Here is a 20,398-nt window from a genome sequence, read left to right as displayed (position 1 = left end):
TCTCTCATTAGACTGACTTAACACTTGGTAAAGCAACCCACATCCTTTCATGTATTTATACCTTCTCCTGTATCTTTTACGTCATACATCTGATGAAGTGGGTTCTAGCCCACGAAAGGTTATGCCCAAATAAATTTGTTAGTCTTTAAGGTGCCACAATGACCCTCCCAGAACAACAGCACCCTAGGAGAATAAAAAATTTAGTCAGGCATATTTATAGTACAAGTCATAGACTGATCGCGGACCATGAATTTTTGTTTATTGCCCATGACCTGACAAGGACTAACAATATCCACGACTAAATCTTAGCCTTAGATATGAGCCAGAAACCATACACAATTTGCCTTTCATACTGCATTTAGAGTTAGAATAATAGAATATTAGGGTTGGAAGGGACCTCAGGAGGTCATCTAGTCCAATCCCTTGCTCAAAGCAGGACCAATCCCCAGACAGATTTTTACCCGTTTCCTAAATGGCCCCCTGAAAGATTGAACTCACAACGCTGGGTTTAGCAGGCCAATGCTCAAACCGCTGAGCTATCCCCTAAGGCTGACAGTTAAAAGAACAAATCCTCTTACTAACCTAGAAACTACTGAGAAGATAAGAGGCCTAGAACCCTACAACCCCATTTTTAAAGCCACTGTTCAGATCAATACCACATTAAAGCCAAAAGATTAGGCAGAGATGTCAGTCCATTCCCTCTGGTCGAGGGCCATCCTGAATTTATCAGTCTCATCCTGCAGCCGAACTTGCACATTTTTTAAACAGGCAACAAAAAACTTTCAGGACTCACGAAATCATCACATCTTTCGGTGTGACACGGGGATATCACATCACAAAAACCATGTGGGATGACACACTGACTGCATGACAACAAAACGCTGTGGCCCACTGGGGCATCAACAGACTGAGCTGGAGCATCACCCGTTGGTGACACACTAGGGCACCACTTCTGCCACCACCCACATGACACAGCGATGGGTGGGATGGGAGCTGCGACAACCAGGCTTCACCGGGTGGGTGCCCCATGCTCAGGGAGGAACACCGAGGTGTGACCGTGCGGGGGGGCAGGACTGGGCAAGGTGAATCCGGCAGCAGGTGCTTGGAGACCTCCAGCTCCGCAGGCCACGCGGGAGCAGCAGGCAGCTCCGCACAGGCGCGTGGCCTTGGGGTGGGAGGCACGAGGCACAACCCCGCCCCGCCCCAGAGATCAACAGCAACCCGCGCCCCTGCCCTTCCCCCACACCTCCACGAAGGCGTCAGTCAGGTCACTGGCTCGGTCCATCACTGGCAAATGGCGCCCGGCCACGATCTTGACCTTCAGCTTCCCCGGCATCTTCCTGCCCCCAGCTGCAAGGAGAAAACAACAACAGCAGCGCGTTTGTGTCCCAAGGAACGGTAAGGGAGCGACGTGCGCATGCGCGAAGCTGGGCAACGGTACGCAACTCCCTCACTCCCCTCCATTCGGAGCGCCCGTGCGCATAGCCCGGGGGGGGGGTGGCAACGTTCTATGCAGCCCGACTGGGAGAAAAAGTCGTCTTCCGGGCGCATGCGCCGGCGTTGCTGGGCGATACTAAAAGAGAACCTGCTAATCGCGCCCAATGGTTATTGAAGGTTATTGCTTCGCACCGTTGTATGATGCCGAGGCCCCGCTCACCTCCCCCTCCTCCCGGCGTGCTCCGCAGAAAGGAGTAGCAGGGGGACCGCTCCTCCTCTAAACCAAAATGGCGGCCGCCCTACGCACGGACTGAGTTAGATGGTGTCGAGTACCGAATCGTCGATCGGCCATGAGCTAGGCTCGGGCTAACGCCGTTGGGTAGACAGGCGATGTGCTTGAACGCCGCATCATCGATTGAACATCCCACGGCTCAGCCTCCAGGCCACTAACGCGAGCAGGTGCGGAGGGTGGGATGCGGCCAGGCCAAGCGAAGGGTGGGGAAGGATGTCTCCGTATCTGCTCCCCGGGACCCCGGCTTGGGTACCCGTCCCAGTGCGCCTGGGCAGAGAGAGCTCGGCTCCAGCCCGCTGCTGTCCCTAAGCCTCCCGCATGCTGGTAGCACAGGTAGCACAAGAGCCTCGCTGCCCCTAGGGCCCGTGAAATGCCAGGCCGGGAGCGGTGTCTCGGCTTGTGGGTGCCACAGAAGTAAACCCCAGAAGATCCAGTCAGTTTTTATCCATCTGTGACGTTCCCCTGGTGTGAGCTGTTAGGTCACTCCAGTCCTTGACTCTGGGAGCCAGTGTTACCCTGCTCCGCTGTGAGACCCCCCCACTCCCGGGCTGTTCACGCACAGCCTCTGGCATGTAAACTGCTCTCAGCCAGGTGAGTGGGCGCTTTTAGCCAGCTGCTGCTTGGATTGTGCAACCGAATGACGCTACCCAACATCTCCGGTCCCAGAAACAACCCTAGGAATAGCAAAGAATCCTGTGGCACCTTATAGACTAACAGACGTTTTGCAGCATGAGCTTTCGTGAATACCCACTTCTTCGGATGCATCACCCACGAAAGCTCATGCTGCAAAACGTCTGTTAGTCTATAAGGTGCCACAGGATTCTTTGCTGCTTCTACAGAACCAGACTAACACGGCTACCCCTCTGATACTTGAACCCTAGGAATCTCCGTCTTCCAGTGTCCAGTTATGCTTGCTGGATGCTGCAAGCTAATATGAGTTTGTCAGTTTAACAAAGAAATTGATATGTACCAGGTTTGTTATCCCCAGGGGAGTCTCTGACACACTTCAAACCAAATGCCCTGCCTCAGGTAGAATAAACAAATAAATTTTATTAACTCCAAAAGATTGATTTTACGTGATTATAAATCAAAGCACAAGAAGTCAGATTTGGTCAAATGAAATAAAAGCAAAACTCATTCTAAGCTGATCTTAACACTTTTAGTGCCCTTACATGTGTCTCACCACAGGCTGTCTGGCTGCCCTTCAGCCAGGCTCTCCCCTTTGATCAGCACTTCAGTTGCCTAGTGGTGGTGTCTGTAGATGGTGGTGGAAGAGAGAGCCAGCATGGCAAATGTCTCCCTTTTATCATGTTCTTTCTTCCCACTTGGCTTTGCCCCCGTCCCTTCAGGGTCAGGTGGGCATTACCTCATTGCAGTCCCAAACGGACCAAGGGAAGGGGAGGTGACTCACTGGAGAGTCCAACAGATCCTTTGCAGCTGCTTAGGTCAGTGTCCTTTGTTCCTGTGAGGCTGGGCTGCGTTTGTCCCATATATGCCCTGATGAGGTGTGAGCTGTTCCTGGAGAGTTTTGCCTGGGCTTGTTTTAAGCCAGGGGTAGGCAACCTATGGCACACAAGCTGATTTTCAGTGGCACTCACACTGCCTGGGTCCTGCCCACCAGTCCGGGGGGCTCTGCATTTTAATTTAATTTTAAATGAAGCTTCTTAAACATTTTAAAAACCTTATTTACTTTACATACAACAAGATATTCAGTATGCTGTCAAATGAATTAACATAGAAAAATGATAAAAGACAAATACCATATCACCTGCGGGTGGACACTTTTGCATAAAACAGTCATTCCATATCGGACCTCTCAGTCCCCATCCTCAAAGGAAACCTGCACAACACCTTCATAAGATGAGCCTGATAACTTTGCTAAACACTAAAAATCATAGACTTTGAAGATACTTGGATTTATGGCTTATTACAAAAATCTAACCCCCTAACCTTCCTTTATCCTATGATTGCAGAGGTATTAACTGACCACTTCACCTTGAATGAGTCTTACTGCAAGTTAACTCCTTATGCTAAACAATCTGTTCCACCTTGTGAGACTGAGTACCTTTTCAAGACATGAAGAAGAGCTCTGTGTAAGCTCAAAAGCGTCTCTCTTTCGCCAACAGAAGTTGGTCCAATACAAGATATTACCTCACCCATCTTGTCATTCTAAAATTTATTGAGGTTTTTAATCTCATGATTTTTTGAACATTTAGGATTGGCAATATTGTATGTCTATGGATTTTTTAAAAAAAGTTATTTATGGGATGCTCCAGATTTCTTAAACAGAACCAAAAGCCATGTAGACCAATAAATAAGAGAGCCAAAATGTGAATTATTTTGAATGAAATTTTCTATCTCATTTTCAAAATTCAGAGTTTCTGATATCATGTAATGCAGTCTTAAATGTACATAACACTTTTTATCCCAAAAGGATCCCAAGGCACTTTATATATATTGTTGTAAAATACCACTGCTGTGCAACTATGTGTTACACAGCGGATAGGAAGTGTAAATCCCAGCCTGGGTAGACATACATGTTCTAGCTCCTCTCAAGTTGCCATGCTAAATATAGTATGGTGGTGGCAGCTTGGGCTAGCTACCTGACTACATCCCCAGGTGGTCAGGTGGAATTGTACTTGAGCAGCTAGCGTGAGCCGCTGCCACAGCTACGCTGCTATTTTTAGTGCACTAGCTCTGCTTCACGTAGCATGTGTATATCTGTGTGTGCTGGAATTTACACCTCCCCACTGCTGTGTAGACATACCCACTGTTTCTGAAGTGTCTGAGGTCACACAGTGAAGAAATGGCAGAGCTAGGAATAGAATCCATATCCCCGAATCCTAGTCTGGTGTTCCATGCTGCCTGTGTGTAGTAACTCTCCTGCATCATCAATTTAAGAATTCTTGTAGACCCTTATACTCAATACATATTTATTGTCACAGCATGTATATTTTCTATATAATTATATGACACAGTTGATTTTTATAAATACTGCCCTTATGCAACATACAATCTATGATATTTAAAAGACGTTAATAAGGTTTTGTGGAAATTAAATCGTTTTATAAAAATTATGCTAAAATACCTAAAATTTAATTAAAAATTCTGCAGAAAGATATTATTTTTCTATCATCTAGAATTTAGTTGAAAGTTATATCCCTGCAAAAAAAATTCTACAGGCAAGCTTAACATTTCTATAGGAAAGCTGGTCTCTACTAAATGAGAAGATATTTCCCTAAGGACTATTGGCCCTGTTGTCAATTCCCTGTCTATTTTGTTTTGTGTTTTTTTCAATAAAAGACCAATTCATATTTGGGCAAGCAACTTCTAAACCACTGAACGAAAAAACTCAGTGATTTGTATTAGTTTATATATATAGATAGATAGATAGATAAGGAAATAGCTGGAGGCAGTACTAGCCAAATAAATTACGGTCATTTGCACCATAAGGGTACATCTTGCCAGACAAAACAAAAAATGTGTTTGAATCATGTTGGCTCCCATGAGTTGAAATGCCCTCTTAATTCTCTTTTTAAAATGCAAACTGAAGTGTTTTGAAGCTTTATTAGTAGGTCATGTTGTAGCCAAGGTTACCCCCAGTCTACAACATGGCTTCAAAGCTGTATCTGAATAAGTGGTAAGAGGGCTTTTCAGTCATGTCACCTTAAGCTAACAGTAGTGATAAACATTCTTTTCACTCATCAAGAAAAGGCCTAAGACTTTCAAAGCAGAATCTTGCTAATATTTGTCTAAAAACAATTTTTACTCCTGGAGGAATTCTGTGCCAAAATAAATAAAAATTCTGCACATAATATTTTTAAATTCTGCATATTTTATTTGTCAAAATATCATAATATAGTCATGCCAGTTTCAGTTATTTTGGTAATTTATTTCAAAATACCTGTCAGCACCTATGTCTGTAACAATACAGACAACCAAAAATATTCAGGAAATATTTTTTGACAGATAGCCTTACTAGGCATATTTATATAGAACTCTGAGTAATAGTTCATTTAAACTACAATACAGAAACATATTTCCCACTCCCCTGAGGAACAGTGCAAAAGCTTGGGAGAGTCGGGGTAACAGAGGAGATCAGGTAGCGGGAAGTAATTGTTGGGAAGGATCCTGGGAGTGAATCTGGAAGGTTGTTGGCTGTGGGTGGGAGAAATACAGAGGAGGGGTGGTTTTTTGGAGGAGGTGGGTGTTAGGAAGTTGGGAAGCCTCTGCCATGCAGACCCTGGCTGATCCCTAGCCTCTCCCATTCAATCAGGTACATCTGCCCCTATCCCCATGTGTTTCTGCACCTCCACTCAGCCACCCCCTTCTCCCTGTCCCCATGAGTCCCTGCACCCTGCTCCCCACATCCCCATGTGTTTCTGCACCCACACTCAGTCACCCTCTTCCTCTCAGCCCCATATGTCCCTGCACCCCCACTCAGCTGCTCCCTCTCCCTGTCCCCATGTTCCCTGCACCACCATTGCCATTCAGCCCCTGGCTCAATGCTTTCACCCCACTAGCTCCTATGCCTCCACCCAAGTCTGCCCCCCCCAGCTCTTCTGAAGCCCAATCTATGTGATGCCCCAGCAATCCTGTGTGCCGTGCTCTGTCTGCGCCCCCATATCCCATGTCCTCCGGTCAGGGTGCTGTGAAGAACACAGCCTCCCCGCCTCCTTGTCCACTGCTGCCCTCTGTTCTGGTGCCACAGCAGCCCCTAGTGGATGAAAGGTGTAACTGCAATGTCTCTGGCAGAATGTATTTTCTGCAAAGAAAAAAAAAATCTGTTTCGAAACATGAATTCTGCACATGCACAGTGGTGCAGAATTCCCCCAAGAGTAAATTTTGCTTGTTAACATTTAGAGGATCTTGGCTCAGTTTCTAGTTTTATTGTGCTTAACAGTCTCTTGGTTAGCGACATCCTGTGAAAAAGCCCTTTGTCAACTATATCAGCACAGGGAACCTAGTATTCCAAAGAAATGGTGATTTCTGGTTGAACCCTACTGTTTCTGTACACAGCTACATAAGTTTTGAATGAGGCTGGAGTGAAAGCTACAGACTTATAATCTAAAAATCTATTATTATTCTTTATGCATTGCTTGCATAGATACCTCCATCCTGAGTGATATGTATGCTTTCAGTATATGACCTATCCAGAAAATCCTGTGTCTACTGGGTCTGTGTATACACATACACACACACACTGTTTCGGTCCTTGTGCCCTCATTCAAGAATTTAGAAGGGGGCAAAGCCCCAACCACTATTTAGTGCTCATTTTTTCTCCATCTATTTGATATGATATAGTGTTGAAACACCAGATCATCTTTATTAGATCAGAAAACATGGTGAAATCCTGCCTTATTGATACTGGTGGGAGTTTTGCCATCAACTTCAGTGTGTCCAGGATTTCACCCTTGAGGTTTCTGATCTGTAATGAAGAAGCTCACTTAGCTTCAATAAAAGTTTAAGAGATGGTGAGGCTACTACTTACCTGGACAGAAGATTTCTCTTAATATAGGATTCATTCATGTAGCTGACAAAGACATAACAAGATCCAATGGGTAGAAGTTCAAGCTAGACAAATTCAAAATGGAAATAAGGTACACATTTTTAATAGTGATTTACCTCTGGAACAAGCTACTGACAGTGTGGTAAATTCTCGTTACTTGCAATATTTAAATCAAGACTGGATGTCTTTCCAAGAGATGTGCTCAGTGGTGAGCTGGAGCCGGTTCCCACAGGTTCCCAAGAACCGGTTGCTAAAATTAGACCTCTGTGGAGAACCGGTTGTTAAAGGGCCAGGGGGTGGGCAAAGAACTCTGGTCTGCGGGCTGGACCATCCTGTTGCTCCCATGATTCCCAGCTGGGGAGGCTGAGGCTCCCCCGGCCCTTCCCCCGCTGCCCCCCAGCTGCAGCAGGGCCAGCCGCCGGCACCAGCTGGGCAGCTCAGCTGAGCTCCTGAGTCATCCTGCTGCTTTGAGCTGCCGGCAAGGTAAGAGGGGAGGGGACTGCAAGCTCTAGGGTTGCCGGGGGGGGGCAAGTGGGGCAATTTGCCCCAGGCCCTGCAGGGGCCCCTGGCCCCACAGGTACGTCTCCCCCTGCCCCGGCCCCTCCCCCACTCCCCCCCTTAAATCAGAACTTTTTATAGGGAACCGGTTGTTAAGATTTTGGCAGCTCATCACTGGATGTGCTGTAATTCAATCACATGTAATTGGGCTTGATGCAGCAATTAAAAAAATCAATGGCCTTTTCTATGCACAAGGTCAAACTAGATGACCAGAATGCAGGGGCGGCTCCAGGCACCAGCGCTCCAAGCGCGTGCCTGGGGCGGCAAAGTCGCGGGGGGCGCTCTGCCAGTCGCCACGAGGGTGACAGGCAGGGTGCTTTCGGCGGCTTGCCTGCGGAGGGTCCACTGGTCCCGTGGCTTCAGTGGACCTCCCGCAGGCGTGCCTGCGGAGGGTCCACTGGTCCAGCGGGACCAGCGGACCCTCCGTGCTTGGGGCGGCAAAATGTCTAGAGCCACCCCTGCCAGAATGGCCTTTCCTGGCCTTAAAAGAATTTGTGAATCTTTATGGAATCAAAATAAGGATAATAAAATAGCCTTATATGCAGTAATTTATTTGTCAAGTCCATTCTAATCAATTTCCAAATGAATGGAACAGAGAAAATTGTTAAGATCCATATTCAGGATATAAAATCAAATGTTCCCAAATCAGAAGCTTTATTTTATGGAAGAATAGAATACAGAATGACTTCACAATTTCCCTTAATGTTTCTGGAGATCTCAGAAATCTCCAAAAGTTGAATATTGAAGCTATGATACAACAGATAAAGACAGATCTAGATAATTGAGCAAATACCCCTATAATACTTATGAGATGAGCTGCTCTAATAAAAATAAATGCTTTTCTTTGGCTTTTAAATCTGTGGGAATATTTATTTGGTATACTAAATCAATTAAAACTCACTGACTTCTTGTGGAAAAACAGAAAACCTTTATGTTTAGAGAAAAAACAAGGAGGCCCCTCAATTTTCCAGATAGACAATTGTATTTCTGGTCAGCTCATGTGGAATATCTTATTAAATGGATAACAAATGGGATCAGTTTTTCACTTGGACCCAAACAGAACAATACTATACTAAAAATCAGGGATTTGGAGCAATCAAATTTTTGAAATGCTCTGCTCCGACTCCGCTCCAGCTCCGAGCAAAAACCTACTGGTCTGCGCTCCAGCTCTGGGCAAAAACCTACTGGTCCGCACTCCAGCTCTGGACTTCACTCCAAAGCCGTGCTAAAAATTCTATCTTGATAATCTGTCCTGCATCTAGGTCCTGATCTGTGGCCCATTGAAGTCAATGGGAGTCTGCTGACTTCAGCAGGCTTTGAGTCAGGCTCACGTGATATTGATGATTATTTCCCATCCTCTTAGAGCACAGTCCATAGCTCATTGAAGTAATGGAAAGACTTCAGTAGGTTTTGGATTAGGCCCATACCATGCATTTTACAAAGATGGAGAGCCATAAAATAACAAATATTCTGTTTTGTGGTTATCCACTCTACTTAATTCCAATTTCCCTGTAGGAATGGGGAACAAAGAATTGTGATTTTTTTTTAAAAAATGATTCACTAACATGGAAATGTATATTGTTAGCTATTGCAAAATATTATATATACACCAACCCACTCACACACTAAAGAATTGAACCACAAAAGCTACACCCTTATAAAATAAGTAGATTGCCTTAATAAATCAATATTTACTTATGGAACAAGATTCACGTTTTTAGATAACACAGAAAAGTTTGAAGATAAGTAGATAAGTAAACAACTAATTTGATTTCTATCTTCCCTTTCATATTGAAGCTGAATAGGAGTTGAACTAGTTCTGTAGTCTTATGTCTGTGTATGAGGCAAACAACAATATTGTATGTACTTAATATTTTGTTTTTCACTGTATTTATGAACAGTTGAATTAGAGCAGTGATACAAATGGGAAGGCTGGAGAGATGATTTATTTTCTCAACAAGGGAGACTAGTTCTGAATTCTCTCCATGCACAGGCACACACAGTCTAACAAGGACATTACAAGCAATACACTAATAATAGCCATTATACAGCCCTTCACATTTCCAAAGCTCTCAGTAATTAACACCTATATTAATAATTACATCATATGAAACTATGTTAACAGTATTTACATCCAAATACATTCTCATTAGTTGTTTGGTGATCCTTTAACATTGTTGCCCTTGCAACTTCTCAGGACAAATGTCTAGAAATTAACCCTTTTATGAGAATTACAATATGTCAAACTAAAACAACTATTCTACATTTGCTAGGTTTTTCTTTACTGTCTTTAGCATTGTTGGTACTTTATGCTTACTTTTTCTGCACTATCGTAAATTCAATCAAAAATTAATGCCTCCTTCTCCCTTCCCCCCCAATTCTTTTTTTGGGGGGGGATGGGGGTATTACTAGCCTTGAAGTTTTACATTTTTAAAGTGTTGTCAGGGTCAAAGATGATGACACCCCAGCTTCAAAACAATGTAGTGCTTGTGAAAAGTGGACAGCCCTTGTTCATCCAGCTCACAAGTATAGCTTGGGCAGCAAGAGTAAAAACTTGCTCCCCCTTTTCCACGACAACCAGTCCTGTTTTTTTTCAGAGGGAGGTTCTTTTCAGTAGAGTGGCTGTACATACAATTTTATCTGTAGTCTGCATGACGCTTTACAGGTTATGCAGGCTATTTCTTAGAGCATTAAAGAGATTTAGCTGGCTCATAAGCTAAACAATAAGGCTCTGCATTCTAAAACTTACAATTAATGCTGTTCTTAAGATCCATATGATGGGTGGGCTTCTTGTGTTCCTCTGGAATAGCCAAGATGTGTCAAGCTATTATGTTTTAAAAAGCATTCATCAAGGAAACTCAATGAGGTTTCACTTTCAGCCGTCAGACATGACTCCCTGGTTTGCAATGCCTTGTCTCCAGCCAGTCACAACTTTTCACCGGAATATCTCATGTAGGCTTTTGTCTATACTAGAATCTTCAATTGTGTTTGACAGCAGATTATACACGTTTGACCCCCCCCCTCCAATTTAATGTTAAATGTGAGTGTCCTGCTGCTGCTGCAGAAAAGATCAACAAAGCTCAACACTTATTTTAACCAAGCATTGATACATCATACCATGAAAACACCAGTTGGGGAAGACAGCGGAAAGAACTGTGTTTGACGCCCCTCTGGAGCAGTGCTTTGAAAAGCCTGCCCCAGAAGCTTTGACTGGGGGAGTGAGCAAATTGGAAAAATTGGCCCCTTCATCACAAATCCCTGGTGGAATAGAGGGAGGGTGATGTCCTCTTGCAGACGCTCCTGGGAAGAAGAAAGGGCAATGAGGGATGGATGTATGATGCCATTTGTGTCACTGGTGGTTGTGAAAGTAGAATGAATTATATTGTAAAAATAGAAAGGATTAAAGAAATGCTGTCTGTACCTTTAAGCAAAATTGCTGGAATGCTGCAATCCAGGTGTCAGGAATACAGACATTAACGTAGGGCAATTGGTGAAGCATTAGCCTTAGATCGATAAGGGTTAGTAAGGAAGTATCAGAGGGGTAGCCGTGTTAGTCTGGTTCTGTAGAAGCAGCAAAGAATCCTGTGGCACCTTATAGACTAACAGACGTTTTGCAGCATGAGCTTTCGTGGGTGAATACCCACTTCTTTGCATCCGAAGAAGTGGGTATTCACCCACGAAAGCTCATGCTGCAAAACGTCTGTTAGGGTATGGCTACACTTGCAAATTTGCAGCGCTGCAGCAGGGTGTGAAAAAACACCCTCTGCAGCGCTGCAAATTGCGGCGCTACAAAGCGCCAGTGTAGTCAAAGCCCCAGCGCTGGGAGCGCGGCTCCCAGCGCTGTCCGTTATTCCCCACAGGGAGGTGGAGTATGGACAGCGCTGGGAGAGCTTTCTCCCAGCGCTGGCGCTTTGACTACACTTAGCGCTTCAAAGCGCTGCCGCGGCAGCGCTTTGAAGCGCTAATGTAGCCATAGCCTTAGTCTATAAGGTGCCACAGGATTCTTTGCTGCTAGTAAGGAAGTAGGATATGCATGCTGTGCCCCAGGTTAATTTTACTGTTTTGCTCTCTTTGTCCCTTTGTTTAATTCCCGCTCTTTTATCTGTATAAATAAGACTGTTTGGGTCTTGCATGGCCGCTCACATTATCTGGGTGTTATTAGCAGAGCGCTGTGCTAATAAAACAGAGTGGTCTGACAAACTGTGAGTCCTGAGTCTAACTTTGACATGGTGCAGGTTGGCTAGAGAGCAACGTAGCTGCTGCTGCTGGACACAGCAGGCTGTGAATCGGAACTCTACATTAGGGAGCTGACCCAGGGGGCATCCTCGGCATGTGAGTGAGGTTGAGCTGGAGCCCAAAGAGGAAGGGATGTCCCTGACCAATGACTGATGCTGGCAGTGGGACTCTTAGTTGCTGATCAAGGTGACTGCAGTTGATAAAGCTGATAACAATATAGTGATTTCTGGATGAACTCCTGCCTCCCCAAAGATGATAGGAGACATCTCCATGCTCAGGCAAGGCGTGGGGGGAGGGGGAGTTTGGAACCCACTACCCAGCAGACCCACTAGCACTACACCTCTTTTCATTGCAGAAAATTCTAGGGTAGACACAGCTTTAGATATATCACATACATGGTGGAAAGAAAGGAGGAGATGGGTGATCTGACTTATTGGCACATGTTAAGCTACTGTGAATTAATCTAGCCTGCCTTCCTGACTACTAGCTACCCAATGCTTCAAACTCTTATTGTAAACACTTCTTGGCATTTATGTAACGCTTACATCTTAACTGCAAACTATTGTACAGTATAAACCTTGTTACTGGGCAGATTAAGGCAGGATCCTTGGTCTCACTGTTCCTTCCTGGGTCCCGGATAATATCCATGCTTGTCCTCTCCTGTTTAGTCTTAATTCATCCCTGGCACAGTTATGTTCATTGATACACATGACCCTGTTAACAGAAATTTATGGAGCACTTTGAAATATGAGCATAGTGTCCCCCAAACTGCTTTCAAAATATGAAAAATGCTCATTCATCAGTCCTGATCTTTTCTTCCTTTGCTTTTCTGTACAGGAAAATTATGGGCATGATCTTGGACTATCTAACCATTTGACAGTGGTGTTGGTAGACACCTACTTTGATTTTATTAGCAAACATCATTAAGTAGGATTGCTTCAAAAGCCTAAACAGGAATATAATATTATCACATTTAATACCTCTCTAAGGTGATGATTGACATTACTGAAGTGGCTTACAAAAAACATACAAAATATTAAAACCAAAACTAAAGGTGAATAGGCCACCAGCCAAGACCAAAGGATCAAGCAGATGGACAAATCCAGGATGATTACCTGAAAGCTTCTACTAACATGAAAGACAATTCCTAATTAATGCATACAATAAGAAGAAAGATTACCAAGTTAAAAAAAAAAAGAATGGAACAAAGGATGGAATCCCTGGGTGGTCAAGGGTAAGGACCTTAGTGTATGCCCTTAAGAGTCAATTTAAAAAACATCCCTCAGTAGAGACATCTCAAAATCTAATGATTGTAGAAGAATGTTAAAGCATCTACTTCATTGAAAAAGGAAGTTGTTTGTTTTAGAGTCCTTAACTCATCAATATGAAAGTATCATGGCTATGAAGCTTCAGAAATGGTCCAATCAAACACTTGCATGAGATTGTTTTCTCTCATAACATTTTTTTACATTAAATGTAAAGAATGGAAGCTAAGGTTAAAACACTAAATCTATCTAAAAGCTGAAAGGGTAGGAAACTCAGAGCAAAGGCTGATGTGCCATTCTTAATTCTTTTACTTTGCGACTGAGATTCTCCCAGCATGATGTCTGCTGCTAGAAATACATGCAGTTGAAATCAATGGCCACAAAAGCATTAACTCTCTTATTTGTGTCTAGGTGGTGTATCTTCTTTCCAAGTACTTTTAGATGACCTCCATCACCATAGTAACTGACAACTTCTCAAGTATTTCCTATGAGGAGGGAAGTATTATTATTCGCATACTACAGCTGAGGAATGGAGGCACAGAAAGATTAAGTGACTTGCCTAAGGTAACACAAGAAGTCTGTGGCAGAGCCAGGTATTGATTCCTGACTCTCAGTTGAGCACCTTAACCACAGATCATCCTTTGAGACCAGGATGATTTCTAAATACCACATGAACTTCAGTGCCTAGCTCAGCAGGGTAAACTAAGAGCAGAGTTTTAGCCTTAATTCAGATGTTTCTGTTTTTGTGGATTTTGAGCAGAACTTATATTGTTTTACCCTTGATATTTTTTGTGTGTGTGAAAAAAGCATGACAGCATTGATTTACAAATTTAAAAGGGCATGAACTTTTGCAGATAACATCCTAAACATCTTTCTTGTGGTATCTCCTATGTTAAGGGTCCCAGATAATGAAAACACAATATGCAGTCAAGGATTTGTTTTGTTTTGTTAAATAGTCCTTTTTGAAATATTATTACAACTTTACTATTTGTGGATTAAAAAGGAGTAGTTATATAGCATGTGATACATTATCATTAATCTGTGGCCACTAACTAATACGATCTTTTATTGGAACTAATTTGTGGGCTTCAGCATTGTCACTATGCACAAACAACTTTATATACACATTAGCTATTTCATTATAATATCTGCTGATGTGTCTTCATCTTTATTGCAGCTGACCCAGAAGCTGTTCCTGAGGTCCCAAACCAATGTTTGAGAGAGACTGGAGTATGGATGGAAGATAGTTGGCTGAAGCTCAAGCCATATAAAAGAGTGAAGTGATACTAGCAGGTTGGGGGAAGGGATGGTGATGACAATTACTTCACCTATCATTGAGGGTGTGTACCTGCTATTTGTAATTTATTTTCATAACCTGGGATTGTGTTGCATGATCAAAGAGCAGCAGTGTCCAGGAATATTTTTTACCATGTGCACTTGGCAAGAAGATGGCGACTGTCTTGTTAAAATGCAGACCTTGTAATTATAACCTATTCCCTTTGCACCTCAAGACTGATTTCCTGTAATGCACTATACATAGGGCTACATTCTAAATCCATCTGGAAGTTTAAGATGGTGAAATATTCAGGTCTCCCACAATTAACAAATTGGTGCTTTCTGAGTAGAACATCTACCAGCACTGGCTGCCCACTGGTTTCTGGAATGAATTTAACATATTGATTTTAATCTATAGAGATCTATGTGATTTGGTGCCTTCCTACCTGAGAGACCACCTCTCTCCTATTCCCTACTGCTACAGTTGCAATCAGTAGGCACTAGATTTAAGAGAGAGGAGGCTGGCTAATGTTCACTGCTTCCCTTGGATTAGAATAGATTTACATGGATGTATTTGAGTAACTGCACCATACAGAGCATTTTAGCCTTAATAGGTATCAAATAAACCTGTATTGGGTAAGGCAGGGAAGAGGTATCATGTTTCTTGTAATTTAATCATGCCTGCAAACCTTTTGGAAGATGTTGTTATGAGCTGGATAAAACCTTGTAAATTAAGTTAAAATCCCACTGAGATTGATAAGTGTGAATTTACCCTTCAATTAATTTACTTAAGCATAAGCCCCTTCCTAAGGCAAAAGGTGGGTGTGAACTTGCCCAGAAGCTTTTGGCTGAGTATTGTTTGGGGTAGGGGTCAAGGGAGAAGACACAGAAACTGAAGACAAACAAAAACAGGGACGGAGAGGCAGAGGCCAAAAAAAGGGGAAGGGTGGGGGGTGTAAAAAAGCCTCATTAGCCTGTGAGCACAGTGTGACCCTAGAGAGAACGTTTGGGTCTGTTGGCTAAAGAGGCTTGGCAGCTAAACTAAGAAACTGCTCCTTTTGTTCTTGGCTCCTTCTACAATGCAAACTTTGTACATTCTTTGTCAATAAAGCTGCATCAAAGAAATACCTGTCACCTATTTCTACTCCCCTTTGGAACATCCCCAGAGTCTGTAATTCAAGTACTGTAGCTGCTCAGGTCAAAAAGAGGCAACAATATTGAATACAATTATTCAAATTGTGACTGGATACATTGTTCCAGCCTTCCTTCTACTAGGTGTGCTTTGATGAAAGATTGAGGGTGGGTATGAAGATGTAACTGGTCATGATGAGACATTAAAAACAAATATTTGTGACTTTAGCCTTTAAGGTACAGCACATAGGAAGCGGTGATCCGCAGCTGCACACTGCTTCAGATGAAACAGCTAAAGAGGCATTTGCCTCAAGGAAGAAGTACGGTTCTAGGAGCTCACTAACGTGCTGGAGAAAAGCTATACCCAGTATGGGGTGCAACCTAATCCCTTCACTTCATTGGTCCTTTTCTTTGGGCCAGTGTGAAGAGTGGAGTCATGTCCTCACTTCCTCCTTGCTGTCTTTGGGGAGCACAGGGAAGTAGGGAGGGAGCAGTCCTTATGCTTCCCAGAGAGTAGGAACTGCAATTCTGCCCACCCCTTACACAGGCTGTGCAAGGACAATGGAAGGTTCCTTGGGCCCTTGCCATCCACTGTACACTAGCATAGGGGCCAGAAAGAATCTACCCTGAGTAATTACTAGGGATTGAAAGAATAAGGATAGACACAGCTACAAAGCATGTATGGATTAAGCGGGTATAGGTCTACTGCTAAAATATCTAAATTATAGTATTGTGCTGAAGAAAATGGTAGATACTGGATATGATAACTGAAGTGAATGTTCAAATTGGTAAGAGAAAGAGAGACAAGGAGATCTCTAGCTTCAATTCTCAGCTATGCAACTAAATATGTCTGGCCTTCTCTTTAACATTGTGTTGCTTTAGTAGATTTCTCCTCTCTTCTCTGTGTGTGGTATGTGTGCAAAAATCTGTTTAATTTATCAAAAATGATGCTAAATTATAATGTTGGGGAAAAAAGACCACTACCGCCAGCCTAAATCTTCACTCAAAATTCAACCAAAACCAAACCCTTGAGGTGTCCAATTTATTGCTTATTTGTTTAAGTGTTTACTTGAACCCTATACAAGTCTCATTTTCAATGAAAGCTGCAAGTAGAAATGCTCGCATATCCCTAAAGGGTCTTTTTATTATTATTTCATAATAAGCAAGAAGCAGACAGTACTGGTAACCTTGCAAGAAAGAGTGATAAGATATCCAGCCCAGACAAGTTCAGATAAAGTTCAAATGCTTGATTAACTTTTGGATTCCTGTTCACAACAAATTCTCAGTACATCTGAGGTTTATACATCACTAATCTAAATGACAAAATGGCTCTCACTTTAAATTCTACGATCAGCCTACTCTTAGATAATCCATTCTAGATTTACACAGTATAACCGAACAGCAGAACTTTGGCTTTCATTATATTTTAATTAAGTCAATTGAATTACTCCAGATTTAGAGTGGTGAAAGAGTGGAATCTTTCCCCTTTTCCTTATCAGTATCGAACTCAAATGAAAAATCTGTTACTATATTGAATTTTTCCAGTACACATTTCATTCACAGGAAATGGAGAAAGGAAAGGATACCACAGAGAGAGATGACCAAAAAAAAAAAAAAAAAAAGAGGAAATGAGATGCTAGATGTTTCCTCTTTTCAAAATGCTACTGCGCTTAAGAGCCAAAATTTAAATCTAAACCAAAGGGAGTTTGGGATGAATAAAATTTCCAGGATTGACACTTTATACAGGATCTTTCATCCAAGGATTCCAAACTGCTAAAAAATGGATTCTCATGTTACCCTTGCAAGGAAGTAAGCATCATGCCTCTTTTACAGATGGAGAAATGGTGGTAGGGAGTGGTTAAGTGATTTGCCCAAGGTCCCCACTGTAAGTGAATGGCAGAATCAGGAAATAGTGTCTATAACTCTTGACTGTGCCTCTTGCTCTGACCACAATATTTCAGTCCTTCCATTTTCAAGATATGCTGTATCTTTAAGGCAAGAGGAAAGAATGACTAGAATATAGTTTCACCCTTTTTGACCCATGCAGTTAATCAATATTCAGGGTGTTGTGGGATGTTTCTGTTAGGAGAAGTTAATGATTGAGTTAGGTGTTTATTTGATGCAAGCCTGTTTATTTACAAAGAATGTACAGAAAATCCTACAGCAGGAGACAGTTTGCTGATATTTTCAAGGTTCTTTCCAGCCAGCTCTCTGACCAAAAAAACCCTGCTTCCACTTGGCTTCTCCTGCTGTCTGCTTTTGCCCACAGATATATACACCTCCACCAAACACTAGCCAGTCCCCCACATTAACCCCTCCACCCACATAGCTCAGCTTCTGACCAGCCTTGCATATGGCCTTGTGTTTTTGGCAATGGCTCTTATTGTTTCAGCTTCTTACTCCACAAAGGAACTCATCTGCTTTTTGCATTTATCTTTAATAAAGGGCAGCTATCATACCCACCAGCTTCAATGGTTTCACACAACCTTCACCATAACAATAACATCTTTTATTGAAATAGGACATGGGAAGTTGTACCAGTAACATTTGATCTCAGTTAGGGAGACCATCATTGCAGTGCTTTCTGCAGGAAATTGGTAATAATATATGGAGCTATACCTATCTTGTAGAACTGGAAGGGACCCTGAAAGGTCTTTGAGTCCAGCCCCCTGCCTTCACTACAGTGGTAGCTCCAGGCACCAGTGCTCCAAGTGTGTGCCTGGGGTGGCAAGCTGGGGGGTGGGGTGTGCCCTGCTGGTCCCTGTGAGGGTGGCAGTCAGGCAGCCTTTGGTGGTATGCCTGTAGGAGGGCTGCCAGTCCTGTGGATTTGATGGCAATTCAGCAGTGGTGGCCCCCTCAATGATTGAGCTCACAACCCTGGGTTTAGCAGGCTAATGCTCAAACCACTGAGCTATCCCTCCCCCCTAGAACAATTTGTGCTGGAATTAAAATCTTATGGGGAAATTACAACATTTTAATATCCATCATCATCATTGTCTACCAAGTGGCTGCATGAAGATACTTGCATTTTATATGAAATTACTTACTACTACTCACTTCATACAAAATTGGTGTAACCATGGGCATTGGTTTTCTGATTTCTGTAGGGGTGGTGGGCAAGTTCACAGTTAAAACATACTCCATTTCCTGTAGGGGAAAAGGCAATTAGGGATACAGAATTCCTCAAGGTCACTGTAATACAGCTGGCCACCATCCTAGTGCCCCCTTATGGCTAGAAGTCACTCTACAGCATCCTGCCTATGTTTTCCTCCTCTTCTGGCCCTTTTAAGAACTCACAGCCTACAGGGAGTTCAAACAAATGCCCTCTGGGGTCACTTTGAGTCCTCTGGGTTCACTCTGGCCCTCTAGGCCTCAACCCCCATTCAGTGTTTCTCTGCTAATTAATCCAAAAACAACATAAACACAAACTCACACACTCTCTCCCCTGCTTAGACAGAGCTCTCCTGCTCTTCCCTAGTAACTCAGGAGTCTTCTTACTCCCTGCAATTTCTACAGACATCACCACTATCTCCTGGATTTACCCTTTCCCTACACTTTCCTGCTCTTTTATATGAGGATTGCCTGATTCAACCCAGGTGTGGTTCATTCAGTAATCAGGGCTGGCTTAGCCCCAGCCCCTCAGGCCCACAAGCAAGCCACCCAGTAATAGTCACATCTAGGAATCACAGTTACATTTTTTAAGGTATATGTGACTTTTATCCAGACAAAGATATATAACAACTTTAACCGTTAAATAGCAAAAGATTATACAGAAATGTGATTATGAAAAGAAAGCATAGAAAGTGAAAGCTAATATGTACCACATGCAGTATCACCTTAAACAACTGGAATAGAGTGCACAATGACACTGAGAACTAAATAATTCCCTGACGATCAGGATTTCCCCAGCAGGCACATGAACAGCTAGCAAGCTCATTAGGGAAGATACTGTAAAGTTGCATCAGTCTCAGAAGAACTGTCTCTCTCTCTGGTCTTCAAAATGGAGATTGGAATCATGTGTTCTGAATACATAATGTAGAAATAGATTCTAATTTTCACACTGCACTATAGAAAAATCAGCTTGCACTAAAATTATTTGCTTGTGTGTGTATGTATGTATACATAAATGTTTTACGAGTTATTTTGAATATATATAATGCTCTCACAACGAATTCTTTGTGTGCTTCCACTAGAAGTCAATAGTTTATCCTTATTTACACCAGTATAATTTAGAGAATTTGACCCTTAAACAATTTCAGAATGGTAGTTTTCCTTTAACCGAGCCATTTTCTCTGAAGTTTATTACATACGTTATTTTAGGACAGGTCTACACTTAAAACGCTGCAGCAGCACAGCTGCACTGGTGTTAATCCACCTCTGTGAGAGGTGTTAGCTATGTCGATGGGAGAAGCCCTCCCGTCAACACAGCGCTGTCTGCACTAGGGGTTAGGTTGGTATAACTGCTTCCCTCGTAGGTGTGGATTTTTCATACCACGAGGGATGCAGTTACGTCGATGTAAGTTGTAGTGTAGACCTGGCCGTACACATAATGTAAAACTTCTGCACTAAACTGTTATCCATCCTGTTCTCTTCACTGTTATATGGTTATGGCCAATGAAGGGTTGCCACCCATCCAGTTTTCACCCAGACAGTCCAGGTTTCGTCTTGTGTGTCCAGATGCCATTTGACAAGCCC

The 20,398-nt window shown here is 43.0% G+C and overlaps 2 protein-coding genes across 12 annotated transcripts in view; one reads left to right on the top strand and one right to left on the bottom strand.

Annotated features, from left to right (window-relative positions):
* The window catches only part of C2CD5 (C2 calcium dependent domain containing 5), a 120,372-nt gene extending 118,252 nt beyond the window's left edge, over positions 1-2,120 (bottom strand). For 2 of the 9 annotated variants that reach the window (XM_044993336.1, XM_044993377.1), the window contains exons 1-2: positions 1,771-2,119; positions 1,247-1,350 (exon numbers count right to left, since the gene is read on the bottom strand). In XM_044993336.1, the coding sequence (XP_044849271.1) occupies positions 1,247-1,350; positions 1,771-1,789 (123 nt within the window). In that variant the 5' untranslated portion in view covers positions 1,790-2,119. Of the gene's footprint in view, positions 1-656; positions 752-1,246; positions 1,351-1,657; positions 1,677-1,770 lie in introns of those variants that run through there. The other 7 variants (XM_044993345.1, XM_044993362.1, XM_044993309.1 and 4 more) reach the window with 6 other exon arrangements.
* Positions 885-20,398, top strand: part of ETNK1 (ethanolamine kinase 1) — an 81,694-nt gene continuing 62,180 nt past the window's right edge. Inside the window, exons 1-3 of one of the 3 annotated variants that reach the window (XM_044993389.1) lie at positions 885-1,398; positions 13,709-13,861; positions 14,475-14,637. The gene's annotated coding sequence lies outside the window, so the exon portion shown is untranslated. Of the gene's footprint in view, positions 1,399-1,507; positions 1,897-13,708; positions 13,862-14,474; positions 14,638-20,398 lie in introns of those variants that run through there. The other 2 variants (XM_044993400.1, XM_044993410.1) reach the window with 2 other exon arrangements.

Source organism: Mauremys mutica, chromosome 1, assembly GCF_020497125.1.
Source record: "Mauremys mutica isolate MM-2020 ecotype Southern chromosome 1, ASM2049712v1, whole genome shotgun sequence".
In the NCBI taxonomy this organism is placed as follows: Eukaryota; Metazoa; Chordata; order Testudines; family Geoemydidae; genus Mauremys; species Mauremys mutica.
The sequence above is the reverse complement of the archived record's forward strand: the minus strand, read 5'-3'. Positions and strand labels throughout refer to the sequence as shown.